The 22,851-nt window shown below is 40.1% G+C and overlaps 5 protein-coding genes across 5 annotated transcripts; 3 read left to right on the top strand and 2 right to left on the bottom strand.

The window, feature by feature from the left end:
- Nucleotides 1-672: 672 nt before the first annotated feature.
- Nucleotides 673-1,353, top strand: EV154DRAFT_585525 (uncharacterized protein; the record flags this gene model as incomplete). The annotated part of the gene is made up of 1 exon (XM_051606764.1): nt 673-1,353. The coding sequence occupies one exon, from the start codon at nt 673-675 to the stop codon at nt 1,351-1,353; it is 681 nt and encodes a 226-aa protein (XP_051450035.1).
- A 268-nt stretch (nt 1,354-1,621) lies between these two features.
- Nucleotides 1,622-2,311, bottom strand: EV154DRAFT_572475 (uncharacterized protein; the record flags this gene model as incomplete). The annotated part of the gene is made up of 1 exon (XM_051606337.1): nt 1,622-2,311. The coding sequence occupies one exon, from the start codon at nt 2,309-2,311 to the stop codon at nt 1,622-1,624; it is 690 nt and encodes a 229-aa protein (XP_051450034.1).
- A 12,995-nt stretch (nt 2,312-15,306) lies between these two features.
- EV154DRAFT_572470 (uncharacterized protein) lies at nt 15,307-15,897 on the top strand (the record flags this gene model as incomplete). The annotated part of the gene is made up of 1 exon (XM_051606336.1): nt 15,307-15,897. The coding sequence occupies one exon, from the start codon at nt 15,307-15,309 to the stop codon at nt 15,895-15,897; it is 591 nt and encodes a 196-aa protein (XP_051450033.1).
- Nucleotides 15,898-16,928: 1,031 nt separating this feature from the next.
- On the top strand, nt 16,929-18,159 carry EV154DRAFT_534059 (uncharacterized protein). The gene is made up of 5 exons (XM_051604011.1): nt 16,929-17,214; nt 17,281-17,550; nt 17,615-17,707; nt 17,768-17,836; nt 17,889-18,159. The coding sequence occupies exons 1-5, from the start codon at nt 16,959-16,961 to the stop codon at nt 18,119-18,121; spliced, it is 921 nt and encodes a 306-aa protein (XP_051450032.1). The 5' UTR covers nt 16,929-16,958; the 3' UTR covers nt 18,122-18,159.
- Nucleotides 18,160-18,374: 215 nt separating this feature from the next.
- EV154DRAFT_608315 (uncharacterized protein) lies at nt 18,375-21,682 on the bottom strand. The gene is made up of 5 exons (XM_051607678.1): nt 20,972-21,682; nt 20,699-20,907; nt 20,513-20,644; nt 20,391-20,454; nt 18,375-19,030 (listed from the first exon to the last, which is right to left on the bottom strand). The coding sequence occupies exons 1-5, from the start codon at nt 21,522-21,524 to the stop codon at nt 18,702-18,704; spliced, it is 1,287 nt and encodes a 428-aa protein (XP_051450031.1). The 5' UTR covers nt 21,525-21,682; the 3' UTR covers nt 18,375-18,701.
- Between the last annotated feature and the right edge of the window lie 1,169 nt (nt 21,683-22,851).

Raw genomic sequence — 22,851 nt, 5'->3', positions numbered from 1 at the left:
GTCGGGTTAACGAGTACATCTTTGATCGTTGAATTGAGCTAAAACTTTGTATATATCCTTCTTACAACATCAAAAATATGAGGTTAAAGTTTCAAATTATTTGAATAAAAACTCTGGGATACATAGCAAAATATCGAAATCTACTCGCTGTATATAGAAGGTATACAGATAACCATATATGTCGAGTAAAATTTCACCCCCTGAAATTAAGCTCATATTAAGTACCGTTGCGTATCATGATGTTAACATATTGTGGTTTCAATTTCAGTTGATTTATATAAGAATTGATTGTTTTATTTCAATTTTTTGTTTTTTTATAAAAATTACTCGACATAGATGGAAGGTATACAATGCCCAAATATGTTTTGTATCCCCCCAGAAGGTATCACAACTCTAAATAAGGCGATTTTCCAAGCAGGGAGGCTGACCACAACTTATTAAATGTTAAATCCATCAGTGCCTGATAAATTAGGCTATGATGTAGTTTAAAAGAAACAAATCCAACATGACCTACAAATCCAAGTTTAAAAGAAACAAATGCAACATGACCTGATAAATTATTGAAGAAGAATGCTAGATAAAATACATTAAAACACATAAATATGGGGTGGGGGATGCCAGTTTTTTTTTATATATTATTTTCTTTTATACGAACAAACACAAACAAAACTCATGATGAACCAAGACTTTGATATTAACGCAATTGATGATTTCATTGACCTTCCTGAGAGCCCTCCTGCTTCTACAGCAGCGCCGCCACCTGTGGCACCATTGTTTACAAGTCTGGCAGACGTGGAGCGTCATATGCGGGGTGTGATCAATGCTATTGATGGCCTGTATGGGGAGGATGGTTTGGCCGTAGTGGCAAACGTTCTTGAACAAGCTCGTGCCCAATATGTACCCCACCGACTTCAAGCTGCAGTGGACCGCATTAAGGCTGAAAAAGAAGGCATGCCCGCAGCAGCAAACACGGTCGGTCAAACGGTGGAAGAGGTGGTTGCTTCGTTGGCTGGTTGGTATCGTCTTTGTGTTGCGGCCCCAAAGCCCCATAAGTACTTGTACTGGGTGGAGCTTTTAACGATGGTAAAAAGCGACCAGGTGAATTGGTTGCCTTGGGGGTCCTTGTTGGTGACGATGTTAGGATGGAAAAGATCGAAATACTTCCGGATTATGAGAGCTTTACGTCGCCTGGATTGGATGGTGGAGCTTGTGGGCCTGTCCGGTGCTCGACTTATGATTGAGAAGGTGCCGTTTGATTTTGTGGAGGGATCTGCAAACCGCGACTGGGAGGAGTGGACGGCGGTGATTCGTACGGACGAGGATATTGAATTCATGAAGACGGTGGATTGTTAGCTTTTTTTTTTAATTTCTTTAAAATAAATACCTTATACTTCTATCATAAAAAAAAGGATCTTAAAACAAAAAAGGTCATCAAAAAAAAAGGAACTCATTTATCATAGTGGAGTTACGCTGGTCATAAAAAAAAAATAGTGTGTGTATTTAAAAAAATATTATTTTATTGCAAAACGGAACGCAAGGGGGTGCTTGAGTATATATGAAAAAAAAAAGAGAAAAGAGAACAGAACGCAAGGGGGTGCTTGAGTATAAAGGAAAAAAAAAGTCATTGCATGTCGTCATCTTGTGGCGTGGTGGTAGGTGGTGATGGGATGACTAAGGCAGATGCATCCATGTTGACATTCAAGTTCACAGGTGGGTAGGTTCCCAGAACAACCTCTTTCGCTGTGCTTGTTCTTGTTCCAGGGCGCAAACTACTTCTGGTTTCAATGGTGGCATCTTGAATGGTGACGGGAGGTGCCATCGCCCCGGGTCCTTGGATAATATTATCTGTGTAGAGCTTCTCATGGAGTTTGATTAATTTCTCCGCGAAGGCAACCTTGTCACCACGGGAGCTATGAATATCTTCCCAATTTTGAAGACAGTAAAGGTGAATTAAAAATTCAAGCTTGGGTGAGGAGGGGGAGGCTTGGTCATTCACTTCCATTGCATCGGTAGGTGTCGTGCTGCGATCGACTACGACCGGACGTATCAAAGAAGGGCTTACTCGGATGCTCAGCATGGCACGGGTAGACGTTTGGGATATGTAGGCCGAAGCCGAAAAGACATCTGCGACGTGATGATAACTTCCAGCCAGCATGTTTTTTACCATGTAATGAATGACTTGGAGCGAGTTCGTGTAAATGGTATAATTTATACCAGCCATCGATAAGCGACAAGAGGCACTAACACGGGTACCATCCACCTTTAGAGTACAGTTATCATATACACGAGAAAGTGGAGCGTTTAGTTCCATTTGTTCAAGTGGTGGATGCGAGAAAGTAGTAAAAAAAAAAAAAACTGAAAGTGGTAAAAAAAAAGATAAAGAGATAAAGTGGTCAAAAAAAAGGAAAGAGAAAGTGGTTAGAAAGTGGTTAAAAAAAAAGAGAAAGTAGTAGAAAAGAATAGAGATGTCTTGTTACTTGAGAGAGAGAGAGATAGAAAGATAGAGTAGTAAAAAAGTGAAAAGTAGTAGAAAAGTAGTATAAAAGTAGTATAAAACGGAAAGAGAAGAAAAAAAAAAGAAATGAGAAAAGGGGGCGTGGGGGATGGGGTTGACTTTTATAGTCAAATCAAATCCCATGAGTCCTGCGTGAGCCCCATAGGACTTTAGGATTTTAAGTCCATGAGTCCTATAGGACTATAGGACTTGTGACCGGCGGCTAGCCACGCTCAGTTTTGTTTTTTCTGAAGTCGTTGTTAAGCAACGTGTGATAAAAATGCTTGTTAATCAGTGGCCCATAGGAATGGCGTAGGACTATAGGACTTGTGACCGGTTCTACAGGGAGGGTCAGACACGCTAGGGATCACTCAGTTTTGTTTTTTTGGCGTGTTAATCAGTGCCGTGATGGGAACGCTTGTTAATCAGTGCGGTGATGGGAACGCTTGTTAATCAGTGCCGTGATGGGAACGCTTGTTAATCAGTGCCGTGATGGGAACGCTGGTTAATCAGTGCGGCGATGGGAACGCTTGTTAATCAGTGCGCTGATGGGAAGGCTTGTTAATCAGTGATGATGGGAACGCTTGTTAATCAAATTGGGTCATCCTGTTATAAAAGCGATGTTTTTTTTCGGTTTTTTTTTTCTTCATTACCTTATTAGCAATACCACACACACACACACACACACAATTACTATGGATCGCGAATTTAATGACCGCTTAAACGAACTCCATGAAGTTATGACTAATTTCATCCGTGGTAAAGCTGGATAGGGTTGTGGGGGGAAGGGGATAAGAAGGGTGTGTGAGTTACTGACAATCTTTTTTTTTTGGGGGGTGGCTGTAGATTATGCCGCACAGGCACCGTACTGCTATTACTGGTGTCTTAGTCGATAGTGACTTTTTCTTTTCTGGATTACAGCCATTGCCCGTAAATCAAGGTTTCCTCTGTATGAGCTACAATCGTTGGAGAGCTCAAATGAGCCACGTAGCTCTGCCCGTGCGATTTGGTAAGAATCGACAGCCCAAAAAATAAATGGGGTAATATGGAACTAACAGGAAATTGATTTAGTGGAGGTGTTAGAGGATGAGGAACTTTTGGGGACTCCCCCTCCACCTGCAGCTCCTCCTGTGGCGGCAGCTCCTCCTGTGGCGCCGCCCGCTGCTCCTCCTGTTGCCGTGGTTCCTCCTGTTGTCGTCGCTGCTCCTGTCGAGGCTCTTCCCTTGGTACTCCCTGTGGCTTTCCCTGTGCCTCCTCCTGTCGCTCCTGAGGCCATTCGCCCTGCCTTTGTGGGTGAGGTGCCCCGTTTGCCTTTGCCCCCTCACCACTACTTTGCACGTCAGTACGAAGGTAAGTTTGTCACCATGGTAATGGTATATTGGAAAAAAAAAGTAACATGAATCTCATGTCCGTTTCTCTACCGCTAGTTGCAAACCGTTATCGTCGCTACCCTGGTGTTCTTGCGCAGGCCGTTGATAACACTACTGAGTCCATGGGAATGCCGATCGCCCTCGTGGCCAGAGGCCAATTACAGCTCCAATCGGTGGTGAGTGAATATATATTTTTGCAAGGAAATGTCACGGCATCCCAGGTGCGTAACCTTCTGCTGGCGTTGATCCTCTACTTGACGAACGACAATGTGCGCAATGTACGTCAGCTTGCTCGTAAGTCGTTTGTGTCAAAGATGTTTTTAAAATTAATCCCACGTTTAACGTATCCTTTACCATGTGTAGTGTTGCACTCCAACAACCCCACTCGGGTGGAACTGGAAGCTGTCCGTCGGGCTTTGAAACTTGGGGCATTTCTTCGTCCTTTGGCCGAGGAGGCTGGCATGACCGCGTTGTTGTTGGTAGACTTGTTGCCACCGGCAAAATTAAGTAGAGCCCCTGCGGCTCTGTTAGCAGAGTATGGAGCATACTTGGACACGCTGAACTTAGCACAGTTGTTTAGAGAGGCAAGGTTGCCTGTCGTGCCTGCCTTTGGGGCACAGGAACTGTGGGCGTACTACGTACGATTTTTTTAAATTTTTTTTTAAAAATAAAGCTTTTTTTTTCCTTATGAAACAACCTGACAATGGGTGAGAGGGTGAGTGCGTGAGTGAGTGAGAATGCGTGAGAATGAGAGAGTGAGAGAGTGAGAATGTGAGAGCGAGAGAGTGGGAATGTGAGAGCGTGACATTGAGAGTGAGAATATGAGAGAGTGACATTGAGAGAGTGAGAGAGTAAGTGAGTGACAATGCGTGACAGCATGACAATGCAAGAGAGAGTGGTGGTGGACGAGTGACAATGTGTGAGAGCGTGACCAATGCGTGCGTGGTGGACGAGTGACAATGTGTGAGAGTGTGACAAATGCGTCCGTCAGTGCCATTGCAAAAGATCTTGACATCAGAAAGATCTTCGAATATGTTTACCAAGAAAGATCTTGGGACACTTTGACAGGACTTACGTTTGTCCCTTAGCGACAACTAGGTGCACTACATGCACTAGGAATGGGAATTGTACATGACTAGGTACACTACATGGTGTGGTTAGGAGAGTGTGCGTCAAAGGGGGGGGGGGGACGGGGGGTTCACCCCCCCAGCCGGTGGGGGTTTGCGAGGGGGGGAACGCCCCCCGCGCCACGGTTATTTATTAGTAACTAATATGTCTGTCGGAGTAATCTGAGTATTAAATGTCCGACCCGGAATCCTACGACCCTCATAGGAATCCGGCCCGGACTCCTATCCAGCCCGGACCGGAATCCTATGAGAGTCATAGGACGGCCAATCAAATTTCACGCAGAGTTCTATGAATCTCATAGGAGTCGAGTCCTATAATTTTCATAGGACTGAGATTCCTATGAAATTCATAGGAATTGCTTTCAAAGCCCGATTCCTATGACTTTCATAGGACTGGGGGAGGAGGCAGGATTTCAATGACAGATGATCATCGACCATCACCTTAAGTCGAAAAGAACTGACAAAACTATTAAAATTTATTGAACTGAAAACACTGGAAGGGGGGTAGTTTAAGTAAAATTTACACTGACAATATTAATGAATTTCAATGCTATTCTCATCACATTCAGTTCAATGCGTTAACTTATTTAAACAGACAGAATTTATTGTATTCAGTTCATAGATTTCAACGTATTTTTAATATTATTCAAATCATTTATTCATTCAAATTTTTTTGGGGTAAAATGATACTTTTTTATTATTATTATTTTTGTCGAAATACTTTATTCAAATCACAATGATGAACAACAAAGCTGAATTTACTCAGTACCTTAAATACTATTTAGCACTAAGATTCCTACTATACATTATGCTTACCTTCTTAATTCTGGTTTTTCCAAAAAAAAAACTAATTGTCATTACCCGTACTCTCCTGTATAAAACATATTATTAAAAGATACATTAACTAAATCAATATTTGCTTAATACCTGTTGTTGCTCTTGTTGATCATTCTCTTGCTCTTCAGTTTCTGTTGATGAGCTACATAATTACAATGCATTAATTACGTATTTAAAACATGTATTAGGACATTATACCTCATGTATTTCTCCTTGTTCTGGTAACACCTTTTAACTAGATATAACGCGACCCAATCCTCTTCGCAAAGTGATAAATCCACGTCCATTTCTAATACTCTTGCGTTTAGAATATCAATGATCTCTCGACGATAACATGGTAAAACTTGACTCCACGACGGAGGATGGTTTTTGTAAGTAACGCTTATGAGTGACTTCACCCTATAATATGCACAGCTTCTTATGGTTTCATAAATATGAGCAGTATCTTGTACGTCCGGGTTCAGTAGGGATAGAGCTTGCAATATGTCACGTTTTAACAATTTACGTTTTTTCAACTTTCCATCTGGCCCTGTCACTGTTGGTACTGGTATTTTACTTCGGCTTTCCCTTGCTGTCGCATTACTGGTTAAGTTGTCAGTTTCATGATTACTAGTCATCTGTTTTTGCATGGCTTCCAATCCATTTGTGTTTTGGCGCAACATCTCCTGAATCTGACAAAAATCTTGTTGCAAAGCGATTACCATCTCATTATTCTTGACCAATATGTTTTCCAACGAGCTTATCTTTTCTAAGACTTCCGAATCTTTGGATTTTTTGGGTGGCATCTCTTTTTTTTTTGGAACACGAAATAAGAGGTTTTATAAATCAAACAAAAAAAATTTTTTTTAACCTAATGTGACTGCTAAATCTTGTTGGCGGATCACCTTAAGTTTTACATTCATAAAATAAAATACGTTTCACTTTATTCCCAAGTTGTCAATGCCATTTGAATGTAAAATCTGCTATAAACAAGTGCGGGACGAAAACCGTGCAGTTCATTTCCGTGAACATGAAAAAAAAAGAAGCGAGGAAGAAATAAATATTATACATAGCCGCATCAAGGCTGGGCGTTTGAAGCGAAAGCGAGTGTCTTCTGAAAGTGTTCACCAGTCTGGGGAAGCATCCGTGACAATCACGACGACACCAACGCCAGCAACAAAAACAACAACAACAACAACAGCATTACCAACAAAAAAACCAACAACAATTACATCGGCAGAAATAACAGGGCAATGCATAAGTAGAACAGTAACAGAAGAAACATTATCCGCAGCACCACAAACTGTAAACCAAGAGAATAACGGAATTGATACCTTGCAATCCTTTGACTTTGATGATAGCAATTTTGAGGCTAATGAGAATCAAGAGGAAGGAGGATATGAAGAAGAATTAGTCTATTTGTATTCAGATAGTACAACTTTCACGGTAACAGACCCTAAAAGAAATCGTCTTGGTGTTGACCAAAAGAATCATGAACTTTACAAAATTTTTGAAGACGATAATATTAAACAGGGCACAATTGACAAAATTATTGCTTGGTACAATAATCAAAAGAGCAAAGGTAAGCAGAAATTGTAAAGCAAAATTGGACACTTCTCTTATAGCTTTTTTAACAGATCAGACCCCTCTTCTTTCGTACAAATCGTACAAAACAAAGGTCAAGCATGATGCACCATTCCGACCATTAGATCTTGAAACGTGTATAAACGCTTGCTACGTATTTCCGGATAAAAGTGAACTCGTGTGTCCTGAGTGCCATGAGCAAAGGTACACATTATACAATTCCACTTCTAAGCCAAGACGAACCACAAAGCAGCTGCGGATTGCACCTCAATTGGCGTCGTTGTTCACCAACTCAGATTTTCTAAAACAGTGCGAGAAACCTATCACCAGTATCATCAAAGGATCCTATATAAATCAGCTTCAGGAACAAGGCCTTTTCCAAGGAAAATATGATATTGCCTTGATCTTATTCAATGATGGTTTCCAGACACTGAACAAAGGAGGCGTAAAATTAAATACAATTCATCTTCAAATTTTAAATCTTCCAGAGACTGAGAGGTAATTGGATAGATCTACAAATTTTCTGTCTCTAACTGATAAAGACTTAAAATAGAGTTAAAAAGGAGAATATCATTGACATTGGATTTGCTCCAAAGACAAGCAACCTCACAAGCTATTTACGTTTTGCAGTCGCGGAATTAGAAGAATTAGCTATCAGAGGCATGACGGTTCACGTTAATGAGACTACATACAATCTCAAAGTATATCTTCTTGGGTCCTTTGGAGATATTCCATCAGTAGCAGAAGTAAACTATCTAAGTGGACACTCGTCATACTGGCCATGCCGGTTTTGTACTATAAAGTCCACTCGAATGAAGTATCGCATGTGTTTTGGAACCCCCGCAAATAAGACTGAAGAGCCACTTAGACTTCGAACGATTGATGAATATAAACAAGGTGATCCAAATCGTGGAATCAAGCAGCCATCTATTTTTGGAAGATTGCCATCATTTCAAAGCATTTATTTTCTGGGAATCGATGAATTTCATTTATTTGGATTGAATATCAGCACCAAAATTCGAGACTTCCTACAGTCTACTGAAAATGGTATATTGCGTTTGGCCAAGAAATACTATGAAATGCTCGGCAATAATATTTCGGATGAAGGAAGATACCTACCAAACATCTTCGAAGGCGAGCTTAAGGATGTGTTCAAGAATACCGGTCGTATCAGAGGTGTTGATTATATGATGTTTTTGAAGTACGTAGTTCCAACTCTTGTTGTAGAACAACTCGAATATCAGCAAAAGCAATGCCGTGCCATAGATCAAAAAGACACCGAGGCATTAAATACGGCCATCAAAGCGTTACAACAAATATCATTAGTATGTTCCATTGCCACCCAATATGAAATAACCGATCGTGAACTTGAAGAAATCGACAAAAATATAGACTCATGGCTATCATTTTTTCGGGACAATCTACCTGTTGAGCAGTTCAACATAAATCAACATTATCTCACTCATATCACAAGTATTATAAGAGCAATGGGACCTCTGCGACAAATTAGCTGCAGAAGTATGGAGCGACGAATCCAGAGAATGAAGAAAAAAATTAAAAGTACCCGCTTGCCTGAAAAAAACGCTGAGAATATATTTATACATGATGCTTATAACAATTATCACAAAAGAAGTTTGGGCACTGATGTTTATAATGAATTGATGCATCCGTTCGGCAAATTCGATATTATTTCTGACGTAGACAAGTTCCAAAAGTATAATCTGTTGCTATTGTTATCACGAAAGTTGAAGACTGCATCATCAAATATTTCCAAGGAAGTCGCTTGTGCAAAAAGATTGGTTTTTTCTGAGAAATATAGATCATTTGATAGTTCGATTCTCGTTGCACATAAAAAACGTCGATTATGTCAATATGCAGTTGTGAAATCAAATGAGGCTGATAGACCATATATTGGAAAAGTGCTTATGATTTTTGAGCATGTTCATTATCAAATAACAAAGAGACTTGCACTTATACACATATACCAAAACGTTTCTGTGGGGTTAACGGGCATTCCATATTGCAATATTAGCGAAAGATGTAATAGCCACGAGATTAACCCATGTACAGTTCTAGAAGTAGTAGATGTTGAAGACCTTCTATGTACGGCAGGCGGATTAACCTCGAATTTAGAGAATATGAACAGGATATATTTCTTTTGGCCCGAAATGAGAAGAATAGATTTGCAAATAGGCGAATATGATTACTTTTCCAGCTACGCAGAGTTAAGCTTTCCATAGGTTTATTTATTTTTTCTCTTTTTTAAAATAAAGTGTTTAAGATTAAAAAGTGTCGTATTAATAAACTTCAGTGAAGCTTTTTATAAGATTAAATTATGCTGAAGTTTTTATTAAAATCAGCATCCCCGTCAACTTATTAACTTCCTGCCTTAAATCAATTAAAATAGTGTTAGCGGGAGCTGAACTATTCAACGCTTTCAGTGACCTTTTAATGGCAGTTACAATAGTCATGAAATCCATAACTTTTTGTTGAATAATTCCTGAACATCAAACATTAAATTAACGACTTTTTTGATTCATTCAGTTCTCCGATTGTTTTTTAAGTGTTTTTTCAGAATATTTTCAGAGTTTAATAGTATTTTAAGACTTTTTGGGTTTAATGTGCATAGGGTATAGCGTATTTTTTTTTATGGACGCGTAAAGTAGGAACATATTAAAGTACGTTGGCAGCTTTTAAGTACCTTGTTTGCCGTCTTGTTTTATTTATTTTTGGCATGAAAAAAAAAATCGTTGGGATAATTTCTCGCTCTTTTTTTTTTTTTTTTCTTTTCCCTTTTTCTTTATTCTGTTTTTTTTTCTTTAATGTCCAACCCATTTACCGCTGTTGAAAGAGATCGTATTGAGGCGTTCCACGCATTTTGCATGCAAAGACCAGACAGCCACTGTGCTGTCTGTTGTGAGATTTTGTACCCGGAGGAGGTGTACTTGAACTACGCCCAAGTGAGAGAAGGCGATAGGTGGCCTTGTGAAAATGACAACATACCACCGATACGAAGACGACGACCACGACGACCTTCAAGAGAGGATGATGATGATGAAGAAGAAGAAGACGACGACGACGACAACAACAACAATAACAACAACAACCGCAACAACAACAGCAACAACAGCAACAACAACCGCAACAACAACAACAGCAACAACAGTAACAACAACAACAACAACAACAACAACAACGAAGAAGAAGAAGAAGAAGGGATTGTGGTTTGCAAAAAACATAGGACCACCGAACCAGGAGAGACGACGACGATGATACCCTATGCAGGAGATATACCCCCCTCGGTGATGGAACTGAATTATCGAGAACGTTCCATGCTTTCGCCTGTCAAATTGATGACACAGATGACCCGCAAGCGGACGATAGTGAATGGCAGAATAGGCCATTATGAGGTGAAAGGATCTATTTACCTGAAGTACAGCTATGAATTTGCCAATGTGGTATTTGGAGGCATGCTTGGATTAAATTTTCGACGCGGTGTACCCGATCATGTCGACATGGAGAAGGTGCAACGTGCCTATAGTGATTTGTGTGCAACCCACCCGTTGTTAGCGCAATACGGACACACCACAACAAGGGAGGATGTTGAAAATATGGTAGAATATCACATCCGTGAGAACAACCAGCATGTGCGAGTGAATGATCATTGGCGTGATCAAATCTTAATGCCCAGTGAAGGCATGAATCCCAATGCGGCCCCGGTGCCACTAAACAACTTGATTATGGGTAAGAGAGAACGAACAAAAAAAATCAAAAATACGTGAGTACTTAACCAGTGTGTGTTAAGGTCATGATGTGAATGAGAATGTGATTCGATTGGGTCATCCTGCTTTGATGGCGATGTTATTTCCCTGGTTATTTCCCCAATGTAGAGGTCACTATTCGATGGTGGGACGAAATGAGGATGTGACCGATGGACAAGGCCATGTGATGGAAGAACAACACGGAGGGGTAGCTATCGCCAGCCGTTTTTATACCTTAGGTCAATATTGCAAGACCCAACTGCTAAAGGCGGATCGTCGCTTTGCGAGAGACCCCAATTTTCTTTTTTGGGCGATGGACATCATTGAAAAACAGAATATCCATTCTGCTAATCGCCATACGGTGCGAACAAGTCGAAGAGCGACACGGCGCCAAGATGTGATGGATGGTGAAGGTAATTTTCGTGAGAATCGAGTGACGATTGTACCCCATACCATCCACTCCTCCTATGCCTACCATCGACGGCATTATCTCAATTTGAAAGCCATGTGTGAGCAATTGGGTCCACCCCAATTATTTTTAACCTTTAGTTGCGATGACCTGTCCCCCCAATTCAAGCATGCGACCGGATCAGAGGAGCCATGGACAGATCCTGTTATTTTTGCCGGTCAATACCGACGTAAATGGACGCGCTTTTTTTCCTACTACATCATGAAGCGCTGGGGACCCAGTATTGGAGGTATTCGTGATTGGAGTTATGTACTTGAAATTCAAGGTAAAAAAAAAAAAAAAAAAAAAAAGCCACAAGGTGAAACTAACCAACCCACCCCCTCTCCCATGTTTAGATAGAGGAAGCCCCCACATGCATGTGGTACTTTGGACCCATCGTACGGCCCAAGAACTGTTGATGGATGAAAACATTGTCTGTGCCTGTTTACCACCTGTAGACGATCTTCTCTATCCGTTGGTAAGCCGTCATCAAATCCATCGCTGCAATATCCGATATTGCCAAGACAGCAATCCCGTAAAGCCATGTCGATTTCATTATCCCAAGGAACCGGTGGAGGAAGCCTATATCGAAAACGATCAATGTCATTACCGTCGCACGGCGGCCGATGTGTACGTCAATCCGTACTGTCCATTTTTGTTGGCCATGTTTGAATGCAATATGGATATCCAGGTCAATCTGGGCCAAGCTGCCATGTACTATCTGGCCAAATACCTCACCAAAACCGACCATGATGTGGAATTTAGCCTCGAAGAAGAAGGAGGAGGAAGAGGACGTCGCCGACTCGACACGATGACGGCGTTTGAACATACAAAATCGCGTGTGGTAGGTGCAGTAGAAGCGGTGTATGATGTGCTGGGATTTCAAAAACATCGTTCCTCGCGTCAAGTGGAATTTATCCCCACGAATTTACCCTATCAAAATCAACGCCAGTTGCGATCGGACTTACGGGCTTTGGATGAAGACGAGACGGATATTTACAGTACCAGTATTCTTGAAAAATATGACGCCCGTGAAGGCGGTGCCCACTTGACATTACCTCAGTTTGTTTGCTTTTATTACGAGGTGTTCGGTAGCGTTCAAAAACGACGTTGGCTAGGCATGACCCAGACGATGCATACCGTCGCCTACCACGATGTACCCTTACCCAAGGCGATCAAATCAAAGGACAGGGCATTTCGACTCATCCTGAAGGACACACCCGCGTATGGCGTACCCATTATACAAAGGCATGTCAGGATAGTGAAGGATATTATTACCAGCAAGTGGTGACCCGTATTCCTGTATTTGGAACGACGTTTGAAGCGGCTAAAACGCAACGATTAAGACCTACCAGTGGTGGTGGTAACAACAACAACAACAACAACAACAACAACACCAGTAGTGGTGGCGGTACTTGGAACGAGTATTTTATCAGCCTCGTGGAAGGAGGAGAGATCGAGATGACAGAAGGCGGTGAAGTCCCCCAGACAATGACAGGCGAGCATATCCGTGAGTATGAAGCCATGTACAATACCCCCTTGACCCCACAGCAAGACCTTGTTTTTCGGCAAATTGTGGATCATCTCACCGCGACGTACCACTTTGTGATTGGCGCTGCTGGTACCGGTAATTACTACTTGCTTCCCAAATTGCATACCTATTACCGTCAACACGGTTACCATGTGGAACGATTAGCACCCACCGGCGTTGCTGCGTACTACATTTACGGCGAGACCATCCATCGATTTATGGGGATGACAAATGAGCGTAACGAAGTGAACAAGCTCAAGCTCAATGACCATGTCAAGCTGTACCGAAAGTCGGTGTTTTTAGTGGATGAATTCTCGATGATTTCTGTCGACATGTTCCACCATATCTCCTCCACCTTGATCGAAGTGACGAATCGCAATGCCCCGTTTGGAGGAATCCATTTTGTGTTTTTTGGCGATATAGACCAATTACTGCCAGTCGAAGCAGAGAAAGAAGGAGGTTATATCTGGCAATCCCCCCTCTGGCACTACGGTCACAAGCTGCAATTGACCCAACCCATTCGTCAAGAGGGCTATTCAGACTATGCAGCTATTCTCAATCAGATTCGCGTCTACGAGTTGAACCCGCATGTGGTAGGGTTTATTCGACAACGTTGCTATGACAAGCGAGATATTTCCCGCCATGCCATTCGACTCTATACCACGCGCCACCTCGCGCACCTGGAAAATGCCCGCATGATGGATGCTTTACCGGCCGATCATAGCGGACATGATGCCGTCGATTATCCCCCTCACAACCCGATGCCACGCGCATTCTCGACCTGGAAACGCGACTTCCCAAGATGCTATTGCTCAAGAAGGACATCACCGTGATGCTCACCTACAATCTCGATGTCGAACACGGATGGACGAATGGATGTTTGGCGGTGGTAGAAGAGGTCTGTGACGACGATTACATTCGACTGCGGCATTTGACCCATGGCTACAGCCGGGTGATTGGTAAGGTAAGTGATTATGTCTATGATACGATTTATAGTAGGACACAATTTCCGTTTGTATTGGCGATGGCTTCCACTGTCCACAAGGTCCAAAGCTTGACGTTACCGGCCGTGGCGATTTTCTTGCAAGACATGCCTTCCCATGGCGAATTTTATGTGGCTCTCAGCCGTGTGCGACGTCCCCAAGACGTGTATCTCTTTGGTTTGACCCCTACCGACCATACGAACGTCCGTGTCCGTGCCAATTGTGATGCCATCGAGATCGTGAAGCGCTTGTTATTAAACAGATAGAAAAGGCAAAGAGGAAAAAAAGAATGAGACATTGAAACACGTATTTCAGACCATGACTACACATCTTCTATGTTTTTTAAACATATCTCTATGACATCCCTATATATACTGTATATACGTTCTTTCTCTCTCTCTCTCACTCTTTTTCCCTCTCTCTTCTTTTTAATAAAAAAACATACCGGGCCCACCAATCAAATAATCTCTCTTTTTTTTTCCACACAGTGTGATCTTTTGTCGATCAGTTCGCGGTTAGCTTGGTCCCGAACCTCTCTGATGGGTCCGTGGTCTCAGTTCCGACGCGCTCTTGTTCGACGTCGTTGGTCCCGACCTCCCTCGTATGTTCGCGACCGGTGTGGTCCCGAACCTTTGGATAAAGCTTAAAAAAGTGATGTGGCGTAAAGAATGGCAAGTGAATACCCTGAATGGCCTGTCAATGGCCGTGCGTACCCTGTCAAAAATGACATATCCGAAGTCCATCTTTAATATAACATGGGAAAAAAAAGGGGATAGGTGATAGACGATCTAATTTAACATGGGAAAACAAGGGGATAGATGATAGACGATCTAATCTAACATGGGAAAAAAAGGGGATAGGTGATTGACGATCCAATTTAACATGAAAACAAGGGGATATATGATAGACGATCCAATTTAACATGGGAAAAAAAGGGGATGGGTGATAGACGATCCAATTTAACATGGGAAAAAACGGATGGGGATGAGTCATTCTTTCATTTAACATAGTTAACATGGGGAAAAAACGGATGGGATGAGTCATGCATTCATTTAACATGGGAAAAAAAGGGAAGGGGTGATAGAAGATCCAATTTAACATGGCAAACAAAGGGTTTGAATAAAAAGCCCTGGGTGGGTTTTTTTTTTGGGTTTTCTATTTTTTTTTTTTATTCTTCCTTTCACAAAAAACAATGGATCCTTTTGACCCCGCTACCTTTAACGTAGAAGAATTCCTTGCATCTGATGCACCGGAACTACCGGATATTAACTTGTTAGACTACCTCGATCCGTTACCAGAGGTTCAGGAAGAACAACCAGCAGCGTTGGAAGAAGAGGAAGAAGAGGTAGAAGAAGAAGAAGAAGCTCCCTTCTTTACACGAATCGATGATGTGCGATTCAAAATGGGAAACATCCTACGGGAGATTAACCGCATGTATGGGGAAAGAGGACTGGCGGTTGTAGATGAGGTGTTGTTTGATGTTCGTGGTGACAGGGCATTGGAAGCGGCGGCAGAGCGAATTCGAGGTGAGCTGCTGAAGATGCCGGTGGTAGTCGCTGCAGGAAGAGGAGGATGGTTAGACGTGGTAGCTGGGAGCTTGCTTCGCTGGCATGGGTATTGTGCGGCTGCTCCCAGTGGCCAAAAATATCTCTATTGGGCGCAGCTGTTGAGGTTGGTGGAGGAAAACGTGCAAAACGGGATGGCGGGGATGCGCTGGGGTTCTCCGCTGGCTCTACGTCTTGGCTGGAAGAGGAGCAAGTACTTCCGGGTCGTGCGCTCCTGAAATAGTCGATTAACACAAGTATAAATACGAGACAGAAAAAAGATGAACTTTATTAAAAATAGGATAAAACCTGATATTTAAACCAGGCTCGGAACTTCAAATAAAGAAGTCCCAAGTATATGCATATTTGTAATGAATACGAAGTCACGGATAAATTGTACTTATATATGCCGAGGTTTAAGTATCACCCGTTCTACCAGATACTTTGCCGAAGATAATTTACTTATTATTTTCACTTATATAAATACCGTTATGCCGAACCTATGCCAAATTACCCCTATGAAAAACACTATATATATTATGCTCATTTCTATATCAATAAAAGGAATTCTTATTCAATTCTATTTCTTAAAACAGTCCCAATAAGTCCGATTATTACAATATTATACTTCCACCACACATATCTGAACTGCAATAAAAAATTAATCAATAAGACTGCTTTTAGCAGCGAAATTAATCTACTCTAACACATTAATTTACGGTGAGTCCACAAAAGTCGGTCGAAGTCTACTTCATTTATTTTCTGAGATTCAAAACTGTCTGCTCAAGCCTGAAGGCTCACACTCTGCGTTTAGTAGCTGTAAGATATTACTACATTGATACTTAACACTTTCTTAAGTCATTGAGGATGCCCTTATAGTTACAGAAAACATAGCGGTCGTAAAGTTCAACAGATTCCTCGCCTTTGTTTCTACTTATATGAAGAATATGACGCTGCAAACATGCTATACAGCTATATAACTGCACTAAACGGTGCTAAGTTAACGGATAAGCCTTAAAGATATAAGAATTTTATTCTAAAAATATAACAACGACTGTACATGTAGTATATCTACAACTAGATTAGTATTAAACGATGTCGAGTTTTCGGATCACAATGAACAATAGACTAATCAGTTCAAATCAGTCGGTCACTATGCCACACACCCATTTGATCTGCCCGGACAGCACCCAGCACCGCAGGGGACTGTGGTTTTTTTTTTTTTTTTTTTTTCTTTTTTTACAAGGGGGGCTTACTCGCTGCCCTTCACCGTTTCCTATTTACCAAAAAAAATTTTAAAATGGAAAGTTATTCAGAAATCAACAAGCAACGCATCATTGATCTTAACGCTAAGATTAGAGAAATGATTCAAGAAACAACAGAAATCTTGGTCAAAGAAGAAAATGTCACCAAGGCAGAGGCTGAGGCCTCGATTGGCTTTCATTATACGGCAACCTCTTTGATTTTAGTCAAACGTAAAAGTCCTTACAATATTTTTACTGAAAGACTGGCTGCCGAAAAGAAAGCCGATTCTTCCTCTGGCGACCAACCTCAAGGTAGCTTTTCTTACTATATCAAATGCTCACTTAAATACTAACCATGATTGTTTACATATTAAAAAGGTAGTTTCCAGAGAGAGGCCTCTCAATTGTACCAGGCACTTGGACCGGAAGACAAGGCTGAACTTGTGAAGAGTGCTCGGATCGACTCCAATTTGAGTGAGGACGAGATGCATTTGCGTCATTCCCGGGCACTCAGGTCCTTCCGAGATCACTTGACCGCTTACAATACCATTTGTGGTTCAAACTTCTTGCTGCTCTCTGTCCGATTGAAGCCCACTACCTCGGAAGATGGCTTCCCAACTCCCGTGTTGAACTTGTTTTCCGTTGGAGGTAAGTTGGGGCTGCCTAAAAAGAGTGTTAAAAGTAATTATTAATTTTTTAATATTATCTATAGCGTACTGTAATGGCCTGAAACAAGATTTGGGCCAACAAATCCAGGACAATGTGATGCAACGTCTGGGAGTTGCCCAAAGGGCCAGTAAAAAGGGTACGTATCACTTTGAACTATTTATGGATATGTTACTTACATGACTATTACAATTAATAGCGAGAGTCCACGACCAGAGCGACAATCTTTTAAGAAAAGAATACAGGGAAAGACTTTTGCAGATGTACCGTAAGTCATTTACTCACTTTGAATTGCCATAACACTAACTATTACTTAATAGAACAACATCCTGGTACGGAAAATGCAAAAGCCTTTCCCTACAAAAAGCTTTGTGATGGAACTGCTGACTTGTTCATGCGTGGTTGGCCCCGGGGCATCCCTATAAAGCACGCTTCAGAGCAAACAATTAGCAACATGAAGGCTGTCCTGAGGGCCGTAAATGGAAACAAAATTTCATTTGTTCTTCCGGAGGAGAGAATGGAAGAACCTCCAAACCCTGATGCCGAGCATTAAAGGTAAATGTTTTTTTGTTTTGTTTTTTTTTGTTTTTTAAAAATAAATTTACTTTTTAAAAATGGCATGTTATATTTGTTTGCGCATCGAATGCCATGAGTCTTTGAAATAAGCACAAAAATGTATGAGTCTTTAAAATAAACACAAAATGTATACTATTCTCTTTAATTGTGTAAGGCTGGAAGTTAGTTTAAGACTTTATTAATCTTTCGTAAAATAATGCGAAGACAATATGTTTTATTTGATTTAAAATATGTAAGTCAATTTATTATTGAGCATGATAATATCCCATAAAAGCTTTACAGTAAGCTCTAAGTAAACAATTAAATTTGGACATAGGGGTAGTCCAAAACTTTTGACAAACAACCATATGCTCGCGAGAGTAGCTATTGCTAGAATATATAACACTCAGGGGAGACGTCGAATTAAAAAAGACTTCATGCTCAAAGAACAATTCATAATTCCGTACGTAACGGATCACGAGTTCGAATGTCAAAAATTCCCAGTAGCTTGAGTCGCTTTGCCAATGGTTGAGTGATGGGAGAGTCATAATCTGTATGGACTTTTCGAGTTGTAAATGCTATTGTTTAAGGTAAGTACGATACAACGCTAACGAGAACCCTTTGTCCAAAGCCGTGAATTCTTCTCTTGCTGATGTCAGAAGCAATGCGCACTTGGGTCTGACTTGTTCTGTTGTACTTTTCTTGTAGTACCTATGGTTAGCTTGTTTCCTTCCACCTAATGAGGGTCTTCCAACATTCGCAGGGGTGGGTGTATTGTGGAACCGAAGTGCGTGCTTGTTTCTGTTAGATGGCGATGAAAATTCCCTTGAACAGACATGGCAACGAGTTCTATCTATGTCGCATCCGGGTTTGGAGTCTCTGAAATAGCCATTTGGATAATGCGTAGCTATCGATTTGGTTAGTACAATAATAAAGAGGTTAAAAGGTTAGGTTAGAGGTAAAAGGTAAAAGGCGAAAAGAGAAAAAAGTAGTATTTCTTTTATAAACATGTGTACAGATGAACATAAGGGTCAGAATTTTATTTGAGCAAAATGGTGTTGACTAATAGCTATTGCAAAGTACAGCATGCAAACAGATCTTTCCCATGTACATGTTCCTCCGTCTGGGAAATTCCAATGTCTCAAACAGAACGAGACATTCTAACCAGAGATCAACGACATGCAGGGAACATCCATATCGGCAAACGCAATACACTGTCTAAAGTAAATTATTAAAATTTAGTTATGTTTCTATGAGACGTGAATTTAACAGATTATACTTACTTCATTTAAACGATAGGATCTTGCCGCCTAAACGTGAAACGATAAAGACGTTATTGAAGTAAACACGATACTTTTGATACGTTTGGTTCAAGCACAATAGTAACTTGAATACTATGTTAAAACTACCTGATGCTAGAAAGGTGAGATGCCATGTAAGTTAAAAAGTGTAGGGGAGGAAAAAGTAAACATTCGCAGGGTATAGGGCTGTAATCTTTCTAATAGAAAAAAAATTATCTAATTCTATTGGACCGAACAAATGATTCGATTGCGCAATTATTCATCGATTGGATGAAAAAATTTTACTCTTGTATGTCCGATTTTTTTTTGGGATACCCCCCTCACTTTTTCTGAATTTCCTTTTTTTTTTAAAAAAAATGGGCAATCTCTAGCTTTATTTTTAGCACACATGATCATTACTGCTTTTCAATATTCAACAAAAACAAAGAATAATAAATGTTTTCAAGTATAAAAGATCTCAGTTTTTTTATAGTTATATTCTAAATATACTATTTAAATGTGGATATAAATTTAGAGGTATATAATATCATTGGGTTGATCATACAACCAATTCAGTGATTTTTTTTTACATTTCCTTGCAAAATAAAATAGGGCCAATCAAATCCAAGGGATCTGCATATCCAGGAAGTGTCTGTATTGACCATTATACGATATTCTTCTTAATAAAAGTATACAAAAACCATACAGATCAAAAGAAATTAAGTTTCTATATACATGTGAATTTCAACTGTCTTTTTAACCTTTTGTTTTTGCATCTATTTTGATCATTTTCCGATTTCTTGGTTTTTCGCACTGTAACATTGCAAATTAGTTTTTTACATGCAGAGTAAGTCCCTTCTGATGAAAGTACTCTTTATTTGGTATTTTCTAAAACCTGTAAACATATAGTATATGATATGAGCTTTAAAATAAAAAAAAAATTGTCTATACATGTTTTTATATAAAAAATCCTTAAAAACGAATTACATTTCATACTAAAGCACCCATCCATAGTAATGAAAATGCGATCCATAGGGTTGATGGAGTCCCTCTAAAAACAAAAGATGGTTAAGATTTCATTTTATCTATATTTTAATACGGAAACATACACTAGGACAAGCAGGACAGCACATCGCCTGATCTTTCAACAAAGATCGCTCGTTGACCATTTCGTCTGTCAACAAAATGACCTTATTGTACATATTAAATACAGTACGGAAATTGTTCACTGACAAAGATGTCTACCCAAAAATATTGGTTAGATATATGAATATTAATTTTAAGATACTAATTACCAGTGGATTTCCTTGTAATTTGTTATACAACTTTGTAATACCCTCAGAAGAAGACTTCAAGGTGTTTCGAACTTCATTAAAATAGCCCAACAAACCCAAATGAATGGCATTTTTGGGGTCTGTGGGCGAAGCAGGAAACATACCCATCAAAATTAATGCTTCTGCCAAGGGCTTACAGCTGCAGTAACTAACTGATACATCCTTGATGGCTATGTCAAAATTATATTCAGGGTTAGAGTATACTAGTATTTTGTCGAATATTTTGCTCTTTACCATGGAAAAAGTACATTCTGACGGTCTTTGTCAGAAGTACTTTTTCACTACCACATTGGCAATCGATTGCAACTGGAGAAACAATCTCGGTGGATGGCAAGCCACCTTGCTGACCAACAAAAACAAGGTAGTTAACGCACATGTTGTTAAGCACTTTGCCCCACTTGTTGGCTAAAACCTCCAGTTTTCTCTGGTACCTGATGGCCCTTTCCTTCTTGGCTTCAGCAGGACTGACTTTCGCAGGTACAGCCTTAACGATAGGTACAGACGAACGGATACGGATTCGTCGACGCTTGCGAGGTGCTGGAGCCGGTGTAGGGTCCATGGTGCAATTATGCAAGACGACGGTCGTATTGTTGTCATCGTCTGCTGGGTATTCAGACATGGGGTCGTAACTCGGTGCCTGAGCTTTTTGACGTGGTTGGCGTCTTGGGGGAGGAGAGGGTTGAAATGAAGCGATTTCACTCTCTGTAAGTTCGTAACCGGGATTCAAAAGCATTTGTCGCTTAAATTGTTCCATTTCGCGCCATAAGGCGATTTTCGATTTTCCCATTGTAAAGTTTTTGTAATAAGGTGAAAAGGAAGTGACTTTTTTTTTATTTGGACAATTTAAAATATCAATGGCGTCCCTTAAAAAAAAAAAAAAAAAAAAAAAAAAAAAAAAAAAGAAAAACTGAGATATGTCGATTGGATAATGTACCTTATATCCAAATCATACAAAATAAACAGATTGTTTTGTAAAGTCTTATCTGTTAATGAAGCAACCTGTTAAGGCAGCTTTACAGCTGTTAAACGTTGATTACGCATGTTCAAAGTCTTCATTTAAGGATGAAAAAAACTTAAAATACGGAACTAATTTAGTACTTCTTGTAGCTTTCATATCTCTGAAATAAACTACCATTAGTATAGCAATGTCTTACCTATTGTTGATGCACCTTGGAGCTATTAAACGCAGAGAGTGTGTGGTCAGGCTTAAGCAGACAATTTTAAATCTCAGTGAAAGATAAGTCGACTACGACCGACTTTTCAGGACTGGCAGTAAGTTGTTCTATTGGGTTTTATAATTTACACGCTGAAAAGCAGTCCTTTTGATCAATTTTTTATTGCAGTTCAGATACTTGAGGTGTATACTTCAACTACAACAGCTCCTTACGGCGTTTACAATGGTTGGTGGAGCAGGTGGGACGTTCGGGGTACCTGTTGATGGTGGAGAAGGTACCGTTCAGTGTGGTAGAAGATGCCAATGATACGGTGTGGCAAGGATGGCAAGACACCATTCGTCAAGATAGACACCTTGCGTTTATGAATACGGTGGAATTTTAGTGTTGCTTTTCGTTTTTTTTTCTTTTTCATTGAAATATTGTAAGAAAACATTTTAACCAAACATAGACATTAATTAAGAGCTTTCAAAGTACGATGGTTACACCATTCGTAAAAACAATTATAAATATCCCCTTCCATTTTTTTAATAAACTTCAGACATATTTTACTCTCACAAAACTTACTATAACCGAGCCATATTTGCTCTTACTTCCTTTTCTTTTTCTTTTCTTTCTTTATTTTTATTTCTTTCTTTTTTTTTCTTTTCTTCTTTTTTTATAAAGACTTACTTGAAAACATCTTAATTTATAAGAACCATTCAGTAAATCTCGAGATCCTGTACAGTAAACAACTTTCCTTTGAATAGTAACATACGTACTTTAAACAGTCTCAATAAAAACTCTTCTATATCTACTTTCTCTTTTGTATAAATATATAAGAAAACATCCTTATCTGGAACCATTCTATATATTTCTGACCTTGTGTGAACACCTTCTATTATTTTCTATAATCAGAAACAGTACACACTTTACTCCGTCAAACAAAATCATTTACTTTTA

This window comes from Mucor mucedo (assembly GCF_025094135.1).
Source record: "Mucor mucedo strain NRRL 3635 chromosome Unknown EV154scaffold_309, whole genome shotgun sequence".
Taxonomy (NCBI): Eukaryota; Fungi; Mucoromycota; class Mucoromycetes; order Mucorales; family Mucoraceae; genus Mucor; species Mucor mucedo.
This window is presented reverse-complemented; position numbering and strand designations above follow the sequence as displayed.